Genomic DNA, 16,956 nt, shown 5'->3' on the forward strand with positions numbered 1-16,956 from the left:
TCACCCTAATGCACAATTTTGCTAAAGTTTAAAGGGAATATTTATACAGATTTCATAATGAGTCGTTTTATTAAGTTGTTGGTCGGCTTTGGAAAACTAGGGTTTCTCTCGAAAAACTAGGGTTTTAGTAGACGTAGTTTTGTCTTGTTATCAAGTACTTGTCTCTTTGATAGGGCTTTGGTCATTGTTTTTCAATGGAAAGACGTCAGATTGGAGGGACATTGGAGGGTAATTTAAACCTAACAGCCGAGCAGGAGGAGGAGGTTGTTTTAGACGATTTAACCGAAAAGGATGCAGTTATTACGAAAACTTTCTGTTTGACAGGAAAGCTTTTCACGACAAAGAATTTTAATGTGGAAGCAATGAGGAAAACTTTTACTGCTATACGAAAACTTCACAAAGGGTTTGGATTAAAACCTTGGCCGAATGACATTTTTGTTTTCCAATTCTATTCTGTTAGGGACAAGGAGAAGGTGTTAATGGGTAGCCCTTGGACTTTTGATAATCATCCTCTTTTGCTTAAAGAGGTTGATATGGACTCATCCCCTAATGAGATGGTTTTTGACTCTATTCAGTTCTGGATTCGTTTTCAGAATGTTCCACTAGGAAGGATGACATATAATATGGCTAAAATCCTGGGAGATAGAGTGGGGAAGACCATTGCTGTAGATGAAGAAAGATTGGGAGGATGGAGCAGATTTTTGCGGGTCAGAGTGGAGATTGATACCAACAAACAATTGAAGAGGGGTATAATGGTGCGAATGGGGAAGGATACAAAACGGTGGTTGGAGTTTCAATACGAGAGACTAGGCAATTTTTGTTATATATGTGGTAAACTTGGACATCAAGACATTGAGTGTGATGTGGAGGAAATTCCTGATAAAGGCCAGTATCAATATGGAGATGGACTCCGAGCTTCACCACTAAAGTATTTCCAGAAATCACAAAACATAGAAAGAGAAAAAGAAGATGTTCTTGTGAAAGTTCTCATAAGGAAGCTGAATTTGAGGGGGAAGGAAGGAACGAAGGAGGGTCAGGTGATGGGGACGTGAATTTGAAAGAGGGTGATGATAATACGATTGTCCAAAATAGCGAGGAGATAACAGAGTTAATTGACATGCTGGGGGTGCATGGGTTAAAGGTGGGCAGGAATGAAAATGCAGCTGATACTGGGAAGAATAATCCTAAAAACGGTTTTGTGAAATCCCTTGTGATTAACAAAATGGGGCAGTCTGATAAACAAGAGGACCCACAACTGAAAGGAACAACGGGTATTGTTGGTGACACTCACAAAAGTGGAAGGAAAAGCTCAGGGCCTAAATGGAAGATAGCGGCCAGGAAATTGACTCCAGGATCAAGTGGAAATATCGTATCTGTGGGAAAGAGAAACTTGGCAGAATATGTGGAGGGGCATTGTTCTATGATGGAAATTGATGTTCAAGAATTAGGCAAACGAACAAAAGATAACTCAGTAAAGACAGTGATATCGACCGACTTGGATGTCAACCGAGTTCGCCGGGAGCCATGAAACACTTATTTTGGAACTGTCGCGGTATGGGTAACCCCCGAACAGTCAGTTACTTGCGCAGAATGCATTTGTGCTATTCCCTTGACCTAGTCTTTCTATCTGAGACTAAGTTGGACAAGACAAGGATAGATAATATGTTCAGAAGTGTGGGTTTTGAAAACTCTATTATAGTGAATAGTAGAGGCAGAAGTGGTGGAGTTGCATTAGGGTGGTCGGATTCCATTAAGATGGAGTTGAGGTCCTGCTCTGACAATTACATTGATGTGAATGTGAGATGGTTTACTGGGGACAAAACTTGGCGAGTGACGGGTTTCTATGGCTTCCCCAAAGATTGTGAGAAAGTTAAATCTTGGGAGCTGTTAAATTGCTTATTTCACGAGCAACATGATGCGTGGATTATAGGTGGCGATTTTAATGAGATTCTTTGGCAAAAGGAGTGAGTAGGCGGTAATCTAAGAGATAGTAAGATGATGCAAAGTTTTTGCGATGTTTTACACAGCTGCAACATAAAAGATTTGGGATCAAAAGGCAGTAAGTTCACGTGGATTAGAGGTAATGGGGACAGAGATCCGATTCTAGAGAGACTTGATCGAGTTATTGCCAATGATAGCTGGAGCATGATGTTTGTGAATACTACTATCTATACTTTGTTGCGAGAATGCTCGGACCACGCTCCAATTTTATTAGACACCGATGCGGTCCCTAACATCCAGAAAAGGAGGAATCTTAGAGTGAAAAGGTTTGAGGCGATGTGGGTTCGTAGAGATGATTGTGAGGAGATTGTGAGGTCTGCTTGGTCTCAAAACAACGATAGTGAAGGTATGGATGCTTGGGATAAGATTGGCTTATGCCTCAATAACCTGTCCGACTGGAATAAGAATATGGTGGGAAATCTGGATGGAAGAATCAGAGGAACGCATGAAAAGTTATTTAAGCTCCAACAGAATGCTTTAAACTTTACCGAGTTTGAAAAACTTCGAAAAGTGGAAGCAGAGCCTGATGAGCTTCTGCGGTGTGAGGAGGTGTTGTGGAGACAGCGATCTAGAAACATTTGGTTAAAAGAGGGGGATCGAAACACCTCGTTTTTCTATCAAAAAGCCTCTCATCGTCGGAAAAGAAATAATATACCGGGGCTGTTTGACGCAAATGGTAGATGGGTGGAGGATGTTGAGGGAATCGGAAACATTGCTGAGCTGTTTTTTTTATGATTTATTTAAATGCTCAGATCCGGAGGATATTGATATTGCCTTGACAGGAATTTCAAATGTTCTTCAACCCGAAATGATTCACAAACTTCAGCAGCCTTACAACAGAGAAGAGATCAGGAGAGCGTTATTTTAAATGCACCCGAATAAAGCTCCAGGTCCGGATGGTATGTCTCCTATGTTCTTTCAGAAATTTTGGCACATTGTTGGTGAGGACGTCACAAATATGGTTTTGAGGTGCTTAAATGGTGGTCAGTTCCCTGAGAAGTTTAATCACACACATATTGTCCTTATTCCAAAAATAATTGCCCTGAGTCCTTGAAACACTTTCGACCAATTAGCTTGTGCAATGTAGTGTATAAAATAATCTCGAAGGTGGTTGTTAATAGATTGAAAGCTATACTCCCACATCTTATATCCCAGTCCCAAAGTGATTTTGTCCCAGGACGACTCATAATGGATAACATAATGGTAGCTTTCGAGTGCTTCCATTTCATGAATAAGAAAAGAGAGTCTAAGAAGGGTTATATGGCCCTAAAGCTTGACATGAGCAAGGCCTACGACAGAGTAGAGTTGGCGTTTGTAGAAGCGGTGTTATCAAAGTGTAAGTTCCCCCCCCAATGTGATTCGATTAATTATGAACTGTATCTCGTCAGTTTTGTTTTCGGTCATGATTAATGGATCACCTCAAGGTAACTTCAGACCTAGTAGAGGGCTCAGGCAAGGAGATTCCCTTTCACCTTTCTTATTTATTCTTTGTGCGGAAGCCTTATCGGGGCTGATCAGTAACCCAGTTTCAGAGAAGATGGTTCATGGAATTAAAATTGCAAGGTCAGCTTCGGTGATTTCTCATTTATTTTTCGCCGATGATTCGGTTATTTTTGCGCGTGCTAGTGATAAAGATGGAGAAGTCATTACTCAGATTATAGACATTTATGAAAGGGCACCGGGTTAGAAAATCAATCTCAACAAAACAGCTATTACTTTTAGCAGAAATGTAAACGCAGAGAAGAAGAAAGAAATAGCGAGGAAGATGGGTGTTCAGGAAGTGGTGAATCATGATCGTTATTTGGGACTTCCGACTATAGTTTGGCGTTCGAAAAGAGAAATATTTAATATCCTCCTTGAGCGTGTTTGGAAAAAGCTTAGTAGTTGGAAGGTGAACCATCTATCGAAAGTCGGTAAGGAAATTCTCTTGAAAGCTGTAGTGCAGGCCATTTCCACTTATACTATGGGTGTGTTTCGCCTTCCGGTAGCGGTTTGTAGTAAGATTCAGAGTTTTATGGCAAACTTTTGGTGGCAAAACAAGGAGAGCGGGAAAAATATGAATTGGGTTAGTTGGGAAAAAATGTGCATGGCTAAAAAGGAAGGTGGTTTGGGGTTCCGTAATATCGAAAGCTTTAATATGGCCATGTTGGCTAAGCAAGGTTGGAGGTTACTCCAATTTCCAAACTCTTTGGCAGCAAAAATTCTGAAGGCTAAGTATTTTCCTAGGCAGTCGGTCCTGGAAGCTAAGGTGGGGCATGGGGCGAGCTTTATATGACGGAGTATTCACGGAGCCATCCCGCTCCTGAAAAGAGGACTTCGTTGGAAAATTGGCAATGGGGATTCTATTCGTTTTTTTAAAGACCCATGGATTCCTAAAGATGGTATGTTCTATATTCGTCCAAAAGATGATGCTGTTAATTTGGATGTTTAGGTCAGAGATTTAGTGAATGTTAATGGCGATTCTTGGGATTTGGAGGCAATTGATAATGCTTGTACCGAGCAGGACGCTAGTTTGATTAAAAGCATGGTTTGGCGCAATTGAAATTTGACAGATAGGTTGATATGGCACTACTCAAAGACGGGACATTATTCGGTTCGAGCAGCTTATCACCTGGCCAGAGATGCGAATAGGCGTGCCAGCTCTTCCAGAAACAACGAGATTGAAAAAGTTTTCCCTTGGAGTAGCGTGTGGAAGCTTAATATAGCGCCAAAGATCCGCCATTTTGTATGGAGAGTCCTTAGTCACAGTCTGCCAACAAGGAGTGCGCTTCTTCACAGAACAGGCATCGGAGATGGGAGCTGCAAACGCTGCGGAGAAGTTGAAACTATGGATCACATTTTCAGAGAATTTCCATGGGTGAGAGGTATATGGTTTGGGTGCAGTTTGGGCATGGATATTAACAGAGGTGGTCAGATGAGTTTTCTCTCATGGGCAGCCCTTTATATGGTGAATTGGGAGTCAGAAAATATGGAGTTCTTCTAGGTTATGGCGTGGTGGATTTGGTTTGCCAGAAACAAGCTTTTGTTTGAGGGGATAGATATGCATGGGGAGACCTTATGGTCCTGTAGCTAAAAAATTTGGCAGGATTTTAAAGATGCTAATACTTCTGGAAGTAGGGATGACAGATCTGAGTTAGTGCGCTGGGAGAAACCTACATCAGATTCGCTTAAACTAAACTCTGATGTAGGTAAATCGGGGAATGGAAGATGGGGCAAGGGTTTTGTATTAAGAGATTGTGAAGATGAGGTTATTTTGGCAGATTCTACGCAAATGGTTGCTAACCCAGAAATCACCGTAGCAGAAGGAGAAGCCATGGTCTTTGGCATGGAAGAAGCTTTAGCCGTGGTTTAAGCTCTAGATACATCATTGTGGAAAGTGATTGCCTTCAATTGATTTCAGCCCTAAACTCTGGAGTTGAGTATCTTACTGAGCTTGGGGATACGATTAATTGCATCAGAAGAGAAGCTGAGTATTTCAGGGAGGTTCGTTGGAAGCATGTTCTTGGACCCGCAAACAAACTTGCCCATCGTTTGGCTGCTATGGCATCAGATTTTGAAGAGGCTATTTGGGTTGAGTGAATCCCATGTGAGGTTGAATATCAATGGAAGGAGGACAATGCTTTTGAAGCTGGTTAAGTGTTAATCGGGCTTTTGTTTTGGTTGTTTTTCTGTTTTTTCTTTTTTCTGTTTTATCCATAAAAAAATAATAATAATAATGAGTCGTTTTATTTGAAAGAATTTGCAAGAATTTTGTTTTAATGTAAGTAAACCTAGACTAGAACTCTGTCACGGAAGTGAAATGCTCGAGACCAAGCCGCAATCATTGCATCAAGAAGTAACAAATGCGTATAACCGCGAGAACATAGAATTTATGTTTAGAATATACAATGTTCGTCTTGATTTAACGAGCTACAATGTGATTAAGATAGTAGATGTAATCGAATAGTAATGCATATCCGAATAGCGACAAGCTAGAACGTATATTTCCTTTTAGATGAGATGTCGAGGACATTAAACTGTGAGATAGAAAAAGTATTGTATAAGAGGATAGAATCGATAGATCGACTTGTATACTATGATGCAAGGAACATGCATAGGTTTGCTACTCATCGATAAGATAAGTTTGAGATGTGATCCATAAACCGTTAAGGCTTAGTAAAACAATAATGGTTTTTGATTGAATCGTTAGATCGAGTTGATATTGGAATATGATGTTCTTAAGATGGTTACTTAAGGATTAACTGTTACGATCGTCAAACTGAGAATTTGAAGTACTTTTCATAAGAGTCTTGTTAATGGATATATATCGATAGAAGTGACTAGCCAAATAGATTGACGACTGGAGTACAAAGTATAAAATTGATTAGATAAGTATAGCTAACACCATCTCTAAATAGAGTCGAACGGTTGGAAGTAATATAATGAGAAAAATTAAAAGATAGGTGGCAAGATTGCTATAAGTGAATTAGGAGTCTGAATCTCCAACACCAAGTTTGCGATTATGAAACTGATTAGTAGACCACATAAAGTATAAGCATGATGGATGTTTGTGGAGGGTCGGATCTTAAATTCCAGATTCGGCTAATAAAGAGTAAAAGCATAGTACGATCGAAAGATGAAATGAGAGATAGGAGTAAGATACCTACAAAGAGGTATTCATGTATAAGATGATAGATTCGAAGATAGATAAAGAATATGAATAGATCGGTTCAAGTAATCGGTATCGAGAAGGTTTGAACAACCTGTATATATCGCATAGAATTCGATAAGAATGATCGAGGAAAAGAAAAGAGAACGTCATGTGGAAGTTGACGAAAAGATAAAATGGATCAAACTCTATGTAGTCGTAGACACATAGAACCAAAACGGATCGATATGATATGAATATAGTATTAGCCTTGCCGATACACTATATGTCAATAAGAATACAATAAGTAGATATGCACATAATCGAGAACACAACACGTCAAGGAATTCCTAAGGAATATACTGCAACCCTCTATCGATAATCGATATTGAGTATGCTAAAACAAGAAGTACAAGATGTACGAGATACGATGAAAATGAATTCAAGAAGTATAATAAAAGATGATTTAGAAGTATGATAGCAACAAGAGTAAAGAATAAGAAAAGACTTCAGCATGATTATAGTACCGACACTACCAATCCTAATGGATATTAAGGAACATGAAATTGAATGAAGATCATAAGAAACACATCTACGGTATAGATGGAAGAAAGAAGTTGCGAAGTGACATTATAGATAGTAATGAAAGGCAAACATAAGGCTACATGATAGTAATGAGATATTTTGGAAACTAAGAGCCAAACTGAGATCGAGTATTGGAAAAAGGAAATAGATGGAGAATAGTTAGATTCTGACGATGGATGCTAAAGGAATATTTAAAAACCAAAAGATAAATGGTGTCAAATGGTGACAAGAGAATAAAATAGACATGGATAAGATATAAATAAATGAGAGATCAATGCTAAGCATAACCTAAGGGTTAGTACAAAAGCTAATATCGATATCTTAAAGGAAGAATCGCCATGAAGCAAAAAGTAAGCAGTTCAATAGAAGGAAAAGTAATATCAAAAGGAATTGATATGGAAGATTGTAAAATGCCAATACGATGGCAACAAGGATTCGAACATAGTAATGATCACAAGGATAAACAAACAGTAAAGATTATAAGAATTTTTACGCTTGCCACAAGGATTAGGAAGGATCTCCGCACGGGTACGAAGCCAAAAAAACTGAAAGATTGATGAAAGATAAAAAAAATAATAGATTATCATAGAAATGATGAAACTGCCAAAGGCAGCACAGAGAGAGAAAAGATAAAAATATCGAGAAACCTCATTGTAAATGAGTAAACAGATAGATTGAATAGGTCGAAGAATATGTAAAGTATGAATAAGAAGATCGAGCATAGAATAAGTATCAACACCACCGAAGAACATTCTGGTATGTGTAAACAATTGGAAAAGGATTAAAGATCCTCACTTAAATAAGTGAGCAAAAGAAGTATAAGCATAAAAGCTTATTAAAGTATTGGCAAGCATTCTTATTAAGATAAGAAATTAGCGATAGGTATAAAATTCCAATTGGATGTAAACCAAATTGGTGAAATAGATGAATTTGAAGTGAAAAGAGACGAGAATTTCAAAGTAAAGTATATCGCACCTTAAGAAGTTTGAAGTAAGTCGATGGATATACAATGATTAACGGAGTATACGGAGTATACGGAGTTGAGAACATAAGAAATAAATTGAGCAAGTCCCTATAAGTAAAGCATAAACCTTATAAGGATTCATCATGAGAATTCATCTCACAGATGACCATCGATAAATGACGACAATAGAGGATGAAGTTGTATAACATAAGCGAAGTGATAAGATATAATAAAACAGTTGACAATAGGATAAAGATCCCAACCTAACAGCAAATAGAATCGAACCGTGACAATGGCCAAACGAAGAATAATACAAAATACGAGTTACTCGATCGTCCACATCATTCAACGACGAATGAGAAATTCTAATGACGAGAGTCATCGTCTGCAGTGATAAAGTATCGCTAAGCGAACTACAATTGGTTATCGGGAATTAAACCTTTAGTTTAATTACGAGGACAAAGATTCCATATTGTTAAGTATCAAAAGAGAAAGGATGATAAAACTATATGCATTGGAGAAAGAGAAAAGATCAATGATAAAGAGTCATAAGTGCATAAGAGTACATCTAATATCATTATAAAAGACGATATCGAGAGAGGTTCACTAATAATAGTTAACGTTATTGTATTAGAGATGCAAGAGATGGAATAACGATTTCATGTACCAAGAAGTATCGTAAGATAAGAAAGGTATTGGTCAATTGAAGTAAGAAAGTTTATATAAAAATTGGAGGACAAATTTTTATTAGGGGGGAAGAATGTAATACTCCGTACTTTTAGAAGTATGGCATTATACTTGGTATAGAGCCATGAAGCTTAATCGTGAGGATTATAATTAAGAACATTGGATTAAATTAATATAATAAGAATTTAGACCAAAGTGAGTCTATTGTAATTATCATAAAATAAGAATTTAATTTAGAAACTATTATTTGATATTTGAATTTGAGCGGGACTAAAAAGAAAGGAAAATAAAGTAAAATAAATAAATTGGTAAGTCTTGAGCTAATAATTTTCATGCCAAGTTCCGTGAAATATTATTAATAATTATCGTCAAGCATTCATAAATTTACGAAAACATTTCAAAATTGGACGCGACGATTAATTACAAATTTGAGTTAAAGTATAATATATCCCTTTTAGTTAAAATGGAATTTTAACCAAGAGATGATGTCATCAACTTAGTTAAGAAGGAGTTGTTTTCAATTTATCATCTTCATTTGTTAATGAAGATAAAAAAAACTCCAAAGCCTAGCATTTGTTCTCTCCATGGCCGAACACCCTCACCATCACCTAAGTTCATCCTTTTTTTAACCAAATTAAATGATTTTCATTGCAAAATGAGCATCGAACGGTGGGTAATCAAGGTAAGCTATATAATTGATGTTTGAATGGTTGTATTTGATAGAAATGTGGTAAGAAAAATAAGGGTTTAAAGCTATGGAAATAGACTTCATGTGTTTGATGTTTGTGAGGTTGTAATCTTCAGTTTTGGAGCAAAATTTTGGAATTCCGATGATCATTCATGGAGAAATATTGTTCGGCTAGGAAGCCAAATTTATCAGGCTCAAGGTAAGAATCTTTAAATTGGAAATTTGTGATAAATTTGAGTGGTTTTTTTTAAGGTTTTGTTGTGTATATGAATTGTTTTAACCTTGGTTGAGGAGCTGAGTTTGGGCAATATTTTGAACGTGTTGCAGTTGGTTTTCTTGCCGGACAACTAGTCAGATGGCAAGTGTGGGTGTCAAACTGCGTCAGTGCAGTTGTGGTTCATCTCAGGTTAGCATAACCAGTCTGCTCCAGTGAGCAGATCAGGCCTGCTCACCAGAACAGACGCTGCTCTCCTGGGCAGAGTATTCTGCCCTATAGTAGGGCAGCCCATGGGGGTTGTTTAGACAATCCCATGCCGCTCGTACTCTCATCGATTCTCGTTTGTACTTTAATAAAAATTGTAGACGGGATGTCCGAGGGTACAAATGGAAAATTTAATTAGACATTGGACGTTTTTTAAGTTTGTGATTTATTAGCTCAAAGTTGACTAGTTAGTCACTTTTAAAATTTACCTAAAATGTTAAATTCTAAGGATAAAAGGGCGAGTTAAATAAACTGGATTGTCTAAATTATAACGTGTTAATGATCGAAGTTAAAAAGGATATAAACTTCGTGAAAGACGAAAAAAAAAAAGATTAGATATATTTTGAGTTAATCTAACACTATTTTAAAAGTGGTGTTTAAGCTAAGTTTTTGGGCGGTTTTTGAAGTCGTCCTAAGCGTTTTCCTTATGGGGAATTATGCGTTTGGCGTGAGTGCGTGTTAGACTAAACCCCAACCACCTCAGTTCTGCTCCAAGAAGTAGAATCTTCCCTGCACCACAAGCTAAAGTATGCTTGCTGGGCTGTTTGCAGTCCCCAAAACTACACAAGATGGGCTGTTTAGGTGCGTCTTCTGATCCCCTACGCGTATCGTATTAAGTTTGAACCTGAACAGAAATTGTAGATAGTATTGCATATATTAAATTTGGACAATTTAATCAAGGTTTTAATGGTTTAAGTTAAGTGATTTTGAAGCTTGCAAATGGTTGAAAAACATGAATTAAAAGGAAAAGATTTAAACTATAACTAGGAGCTGAATTTGAGGGAAATTTTGGAGACTATTGAAATGTCGAATAAAGTTCGAGTTTAAATAAAAGTCTTAGACGATATTACGGACTATGGAAATGTCCAATTTGTTAAGTGATTGGACGGTTTTAAATGAGCGGTTTTGATAGACAAAGTTTGCTAAAACCCTAGTTTTGGATGTATTAATTATAATTTTATTAATTCATGCTATTATCGAATTTGTGTAGACCCGGCGAGGCGGCTACTGACGAGACCTGGATGTAAAGAACATGACATCTCTTTGCTATTTTTGAAGTTTACGGATAGCAAGCTGTTAGTTGCACTTTACTTTTGCGTATTATTACGCTATATTTATTTTGCAATAATCGCATGTTATATTATTTTATCGTCATATATATGAATTTTTTGTATCGAATTATCGAATATATAGTTGGTGAAAGCTAGTATATGATCTGTGAGAAACAGGCTACCTATTGAGTGTTAATAGACTGTGTGATCACCAGTGTCCGGGTAAGTCATAGAATTATTATAGATCGCTTTGTAACGTACTCTCCTCGTTAGATTAGATACAATGTTAAACTCGGTAGAACTATCTCGGGACCTGTATTTAGAGTTAACTCGGTGGAACTATCCCGTGACTCATCTCGATCGATCGTTTGGATATAAGAAATGGTACTACTCCACTTCTTTTACTTTTACTCCACTTTAATCCTCAACTTCTTTTACTTTTACTCTTTTTCTTTCTAACTTTTTTTTATCCAAAGTGATTTATTAATCACTTTAATTACGATATTTATGTAATATTTATGACCAAATAAATAATACGACTCCACAATATAATATTTCACATAATAATTTATCATCAATCGATCTAGACATATTAATTATTGACAATAATTAATAATAGGCAAAAGGCTAACTTGCGCCTCTGAGGTAGTACCAAAACAATAAATAAGCTCCTAAGGTTAAGGTTGGCTCACTTCACAACCTGTAGTTGTCCAAAACGGCTCATATTACACCACCGTTAGTTTCTTTAGTCAAATGATGACGTGGCACGTAAGGAAAAATTTCAAAATATTCTTAATAGTTAAAATACTTACCTTTATATTTATAATATTTTAACCATTTTCACCCTCTTCCTCATTTAAATATCAATAATTAAAAAATACTGAAAGTTAAAATATTTATTAAAACAATTAAAACACAATTAAATACTTCAAACCCTAATTAAACGCTTTAAAATCCAATTAAATAAATCAAATTTTAATTAAATCAATTAAAATTAAATTTAAACCTAATTAAATTAAAAATTAGAAATTTGAACCTAATTAAACCAAAATATTTAAAAAATTAAAATAATAAAAAAATTATAGGAAAAGACTCGTTCGTCTTTTCTGACTGTTTTGCCCAATGGAAGAATAGCCGGACTATTCTTTCCCATGGCAGAATAACCCAATTTTTTTTATTTTTTTTTTAATTTTCAGTTGAATTTTTTTTCCAGAGATTGTAGATGTGGTTTCTGGCGGGTGTTTGCGGGTGGGTGGGTGAATTAGATTTAATTAGTTGGATTTAAAAGCGTTTGATTGGATTTCGAAGCATTTAATTTTGTTTCGAAATGTTTAATTATATTTCAATTGTTTTATTAAATATTTTAATTTTAAATATTTTTTAACTATTGATATTTAAATAAAGAAAAGGGTGAAAATTGTTAAAAAAATTGTAAGTATAAATTTTGTAAGTATTTTAAACATTGAGGATTTTTGTGAATATTTTTCCTATGTGCCACGTCATCATTTGACAGAAGAAACTAATAGTCAAGTTTTCAGTGTGACGTGAGCGGTATTGGACAACTACAAGGTGTGAAGTGAACCAATCTCGACCTTAGGGTTTTTTTTGGGTCCGAACTCAGGGGCTAAAGTGAGCCTTAATAATATGGAATTTTAAACTTTACTTTATACTTTTCTCTTATAACCTTTATTAGTCCCGATTTCACTTCTTTTATTGAATTCTAATATCCAAATTTCCTTATTAGAATTTTAAAACCAACCTACTCGGGTCTTATTTTATTTTTGTACGCCGATAATCTTATATTCTTGTCGCTCCAGTTGTTCAAAACGATATACGTTGCCTACTTTAGCATCGTCAAACTTACGGGTATTATATTCTTGCCCTCTTATAAAAATTCGTCCTCGAATTTTCATACTAACTTGCTTACTTTAGTCTGGTAATAATCTTACTATTCTTCATAATGGTTATATTTTACTTCTCGTACGATACTTGTCGACGCGTGGAATCTTTATTCTTGCTCTTGTACTTCTAACGCAATAACATCAGCTGTTATTGATAAACTTTTGTTTTGATACCTTCGTCTATAACTATATTGGTTTCATTCTCATGCACTTATGCCTTTCTGTCCTCGATATTTTCTCTTTATCCAATGCATATAGCTCTATTATTTTTCCTCGTTCGGTACTTAATAATATGGACTCTTGTCCTCGTAACTAAACCTTTAGTGATATCCTTGCCACTGTAGACGATGACTCTTATCACCAAATTTATCATTCATTATCGAATGATGTAGATGATCAATAAACTCGTACTTCATTACTTGCGCAGTGTTCTCCGCATAGCTGTTGTCACAGTCCAATTTTATCTTTCGTTACATTGGGAACTTAATCCCGTTATCCACTATCTTCTTATGTCTCATTGTTTCACTTATCTTATACAACTTTATCTATTACTATCATCATTCATCAACGATCATTTATGAGATAAACTCATGACGAATTCTTATAATCTTTATATTTCTTTATAGGGCCTTGCTCGATCTACACCTTGTGGTCTCATACTTCACATATTATCTTCACTACATGTCCGTCGACTTATTCTCACCTTTTGAGGCGCGATACTCCTACTCTTTTTAGGGTGCCATGCACTTTCTTCTAGACTTCTCGCTTTCATTTCACTTTATACTCGTCTGATGCACCAATTTGGTTGACAACCAAATGGAATTGTTATACTTGTCGTTGAATTTTTATCTTAATAAGACAATTTATGACAAATACTTCAATAAGCTCTTTAAGCTTACACTTCTTTGTCACTTATTTAAATGAGAACCTTAAACCTTTTTCAATTGTTCACACACTAGAATGTTCTTTGAAGGTGTTGTTACTTGTCCTATGATCGATCATTCACTTCATACTCTACATATCTTCTGATCTATTCGATCGATCCGTTTACTCAATTCCAATGAGACTTCTCTATCTTTTTAGCTCTCTCTTGCCATGTGGTGCCTTTTGGGAGTGTCATTATAATTATTTATCTCGTTTATCTTTTATTGATTATTGGGTCTACTAACCCACTCTCTCTATCTCTTCAAAGTTGTCTTCTTAACCTTGTGTAATACCCCGTAAATGTTTGTTAAATTTTTCCAATGAAGTCCGGAAATAAATTCGATTCGTTGCGGATTCTTGATTCGGTTTAGAGTTCATGTAAATATTTTTTTGTTGGTTGGTTCGGTTGGGCCTGTTTGGTTGGTCCAACTTGCTCTGTTTCCACAGGTCTCGAATGAGACCTGTGTTGGGCTTCAGGTCTCGTTCGAGACGTGCACAGGTCTCGTTCGAGACCTGCACAGGTCTCGTTCGAGACCTGCACAGGTCTCGTTCGAGACCTATGAAATCAAGCTGGTCTCTTACGAGACCAGCACAGGTCTCGTTCGAGATATGTGTAATTCAACTGGTCTCGTTCGAGACCAGCACATGTCTCGTTCGAGACCTGTGAATTTTTGTCTTGTCTAGAACGAGACCAGCCCTTCTTTTACCCCTATATAACGTTTTTGTTTCACGTTATATTTTCCTAAACCTAATATTTCCATCACTCTAGACAGCCCTAGCCGATTTTGATGAAGTGAAACCTTCCAGAATACATTAAAACGTTGATTCGTCTTCCATTCGATTCAAGTTTCGGTAATCGTTTAACTTGTTTTTTGTTTCGATATCGTCAAAGACGGTTCTTGATTTCTTTCTCATTGTATTAGCTTAAATCCGATTGTCCTTTGACGGTTCTCATCGACTCAGCGATCTCTCTAATCATTACGTATTGGAATCAATAACGGTACGTGCAACTCCTTCGTTCTACGCCGTACGGTTTGTCGTCACCTTATTTTGATTCTGCCATAGCTTTAGCTTTGAAGTTGCTTGATGTAGTTGATTATTAGGTCCTTGATTCATTGTTTATTGTTTTAGAGTCATGATTTATTTTTGTGATTGAGGGTTTCATGATTTGGTTTCATTATGAAGTTACCTTGTTATGTTGCTTATTCGAATCTGCAGTTGTATGTAGGAGTTGATTTTGTATGTGAAGGAGACGATGATGTGTCATTAATTATTTGGTTAAATTGGGTTTTGTTTGGCTAAAGGTTCTCTTAGGTCACTGATTCGTTTTGCTTAAAACCTATGGATTCCTTAAGTTAAATTTTATCTATTGCTTAATTGTTTTGATTTCTAATTTAGGGATTTTATTTTATATTGAAAGTTGTCAAATTGGTAATATTATTTTACATTATGTATTAGAATATTGATTGTTGGAATGGTCTAACTATTACTTTATCGCTTTTGGCATCATTACAGTGTTTATGGTATTTATATTTATATTGCCATACTATTGGAGTTATAATTCGAGGTAAGCATACTTTAAATATATGTTGCTTTATGTACTGCTAGATTATGCTGAAGTCTCGGTTGCCCCCGAGCATGTGGTATTCCGTAGGTATATTGTTTTAAATATTATAAGTTGGTTATCCGCAAGGCTAACTACGGGTTTTGGTACAACCATACCCATACCCTAGCGCCGGTCACGATTCATGAAAATGGGTCTTGACAAACTTGGTATCAGAGCTTTGGTTTCAAACCAAGGCCTTTTGCATGTTATGTGTTTATTGTTTTGGCATGATAAGTGGTCGTTGTGTCTTAGGAACTACTGCGGAATTAGGATTCAAGTCTTGTCTTTTGAAACGTCATCTTTTGATTTTCAAAACCTTCTGCCTACACCGATAAGATTGCATCGAGTCAGTTGTATTATGTGGATTTGATGCTAATATTTTAAATTGTTGTTGTTTCACTTGGGTGATTATTATTGCTTTGATTTCTCAGGAAATCTTATATTGGTATTTTGTTTAAATTCATACTTGGGTATGATGTTGTTTACCCTATCTTGCTGATGTTGCATTCACTTGGAATATAATTTTTGACTTACTTGCCTTTCATAATTTTAATAACGCTGGGTTATTTGGTGAATAGTTTTGACTTTGGCCGAGAACATGGATTATTGTAAATATTGTTTCGTTGGACTTGGGTCTTGTTTCTGGTTTAAATGATTTTGATCGTAAAATCTTGTATCACATTTTATTACTTTACATTGCTGACCACGTATTGGTTTTGTAATTCTTTAAGAAATATTATGTTTGGTCTAACTGGTGTTTTGACATAAAAGTCGGATGAGTAGTCTGAGCATGATACCAAAAAAAGGTGATTTTCATTATGTTGCCAATAAAATAATTTTTCTCATATTCAAACTTACTTTGACTAATGATTCGAAAAGAGTAATTTTTGTAATAAAATTATTTTGAAAGGCGATATTGTTTTGAAGAATTAATATTACTTTTGTAATTTTACCAGGTTGTGGTTGTTTACACTTTGGTTTTGTTGGTTTCATACTCGATTTGCTAGTATGTATTTGGGATACGGAATCTGATATGCGAAAACATTATCCTTTCCTCTTTCCTTGGGGTATGTTGAGTCCTTGCTTATGTGTTATATTTTGGTAGTTATGTGCATTTTAATTGTTGTTCTTGTTAGCGGTATTGGTGTTAAATCGATGACGATTTGTTTCTAAGTTTGGGAGAATGTAATACCCCGTTTTTTCTGGCTTGTTTCGATGAGTTTTTCAATGTGTTTTGGGTTAATGTTTAGTGATTTGGTTCCTTGGAACTTTTGTTCGATTTGCATAACTATTATTTGGATGTTTGAGTTTGTTTGGGTGTGGTTTGGGGCGTGTGGATCGACCTTGGGCTTAAGGCCCGTAAAATAATTATTTTTGGAAGTAGAGGGTGTATCACGGGCGTGACAGGACATTCATTCATGCATCTCGGGCGCGACGCGA

At 36.1% G+C, this 16,956-nt stretch overlaps 1 protein-coding gene across 1 annotated transcript; it reads left to right on the top strand.

Annotated features, from left to right (window-relative positions):
* Positions 1 to 1,524: 1,524 nt before the first annotated feature.
* On the top strand, positions 1,525 to 2,869 carry LOC126661796 (uncharacterized). Its single transcript, XM_050355663.1, has 3 exons — positions 1,525 to 1,964; positions 2,028 to 2,677; positions 2,754 to 2,869. Exons 1-3 carry the CDS (start codon positions 1,525 to 1,527, stop codon positions 2,867 to 2,869), a joined length of 1,206 nt encoding a protein of 401 aa, XP_050211620.1.
* The last annotated feature ends 14,087 nt before the right edge of the window (positions 2,870 to 16,956 follow it).

Source organism: Mercurialis annua, linkage group LG8 (genome assembly GCF_937616625.2).
Source record: "Mercurialis annua linkage group LG8, ddMerAnnu1.2, whole genome shotgun sequence".
Taxonomy (NCBI): Eukaryota; Viridiplantae; Streptophyta; class Magnoliopsida; order Malpighiales; family Euphorbiaceae; genus Mercurialis; species Mercurialis annua.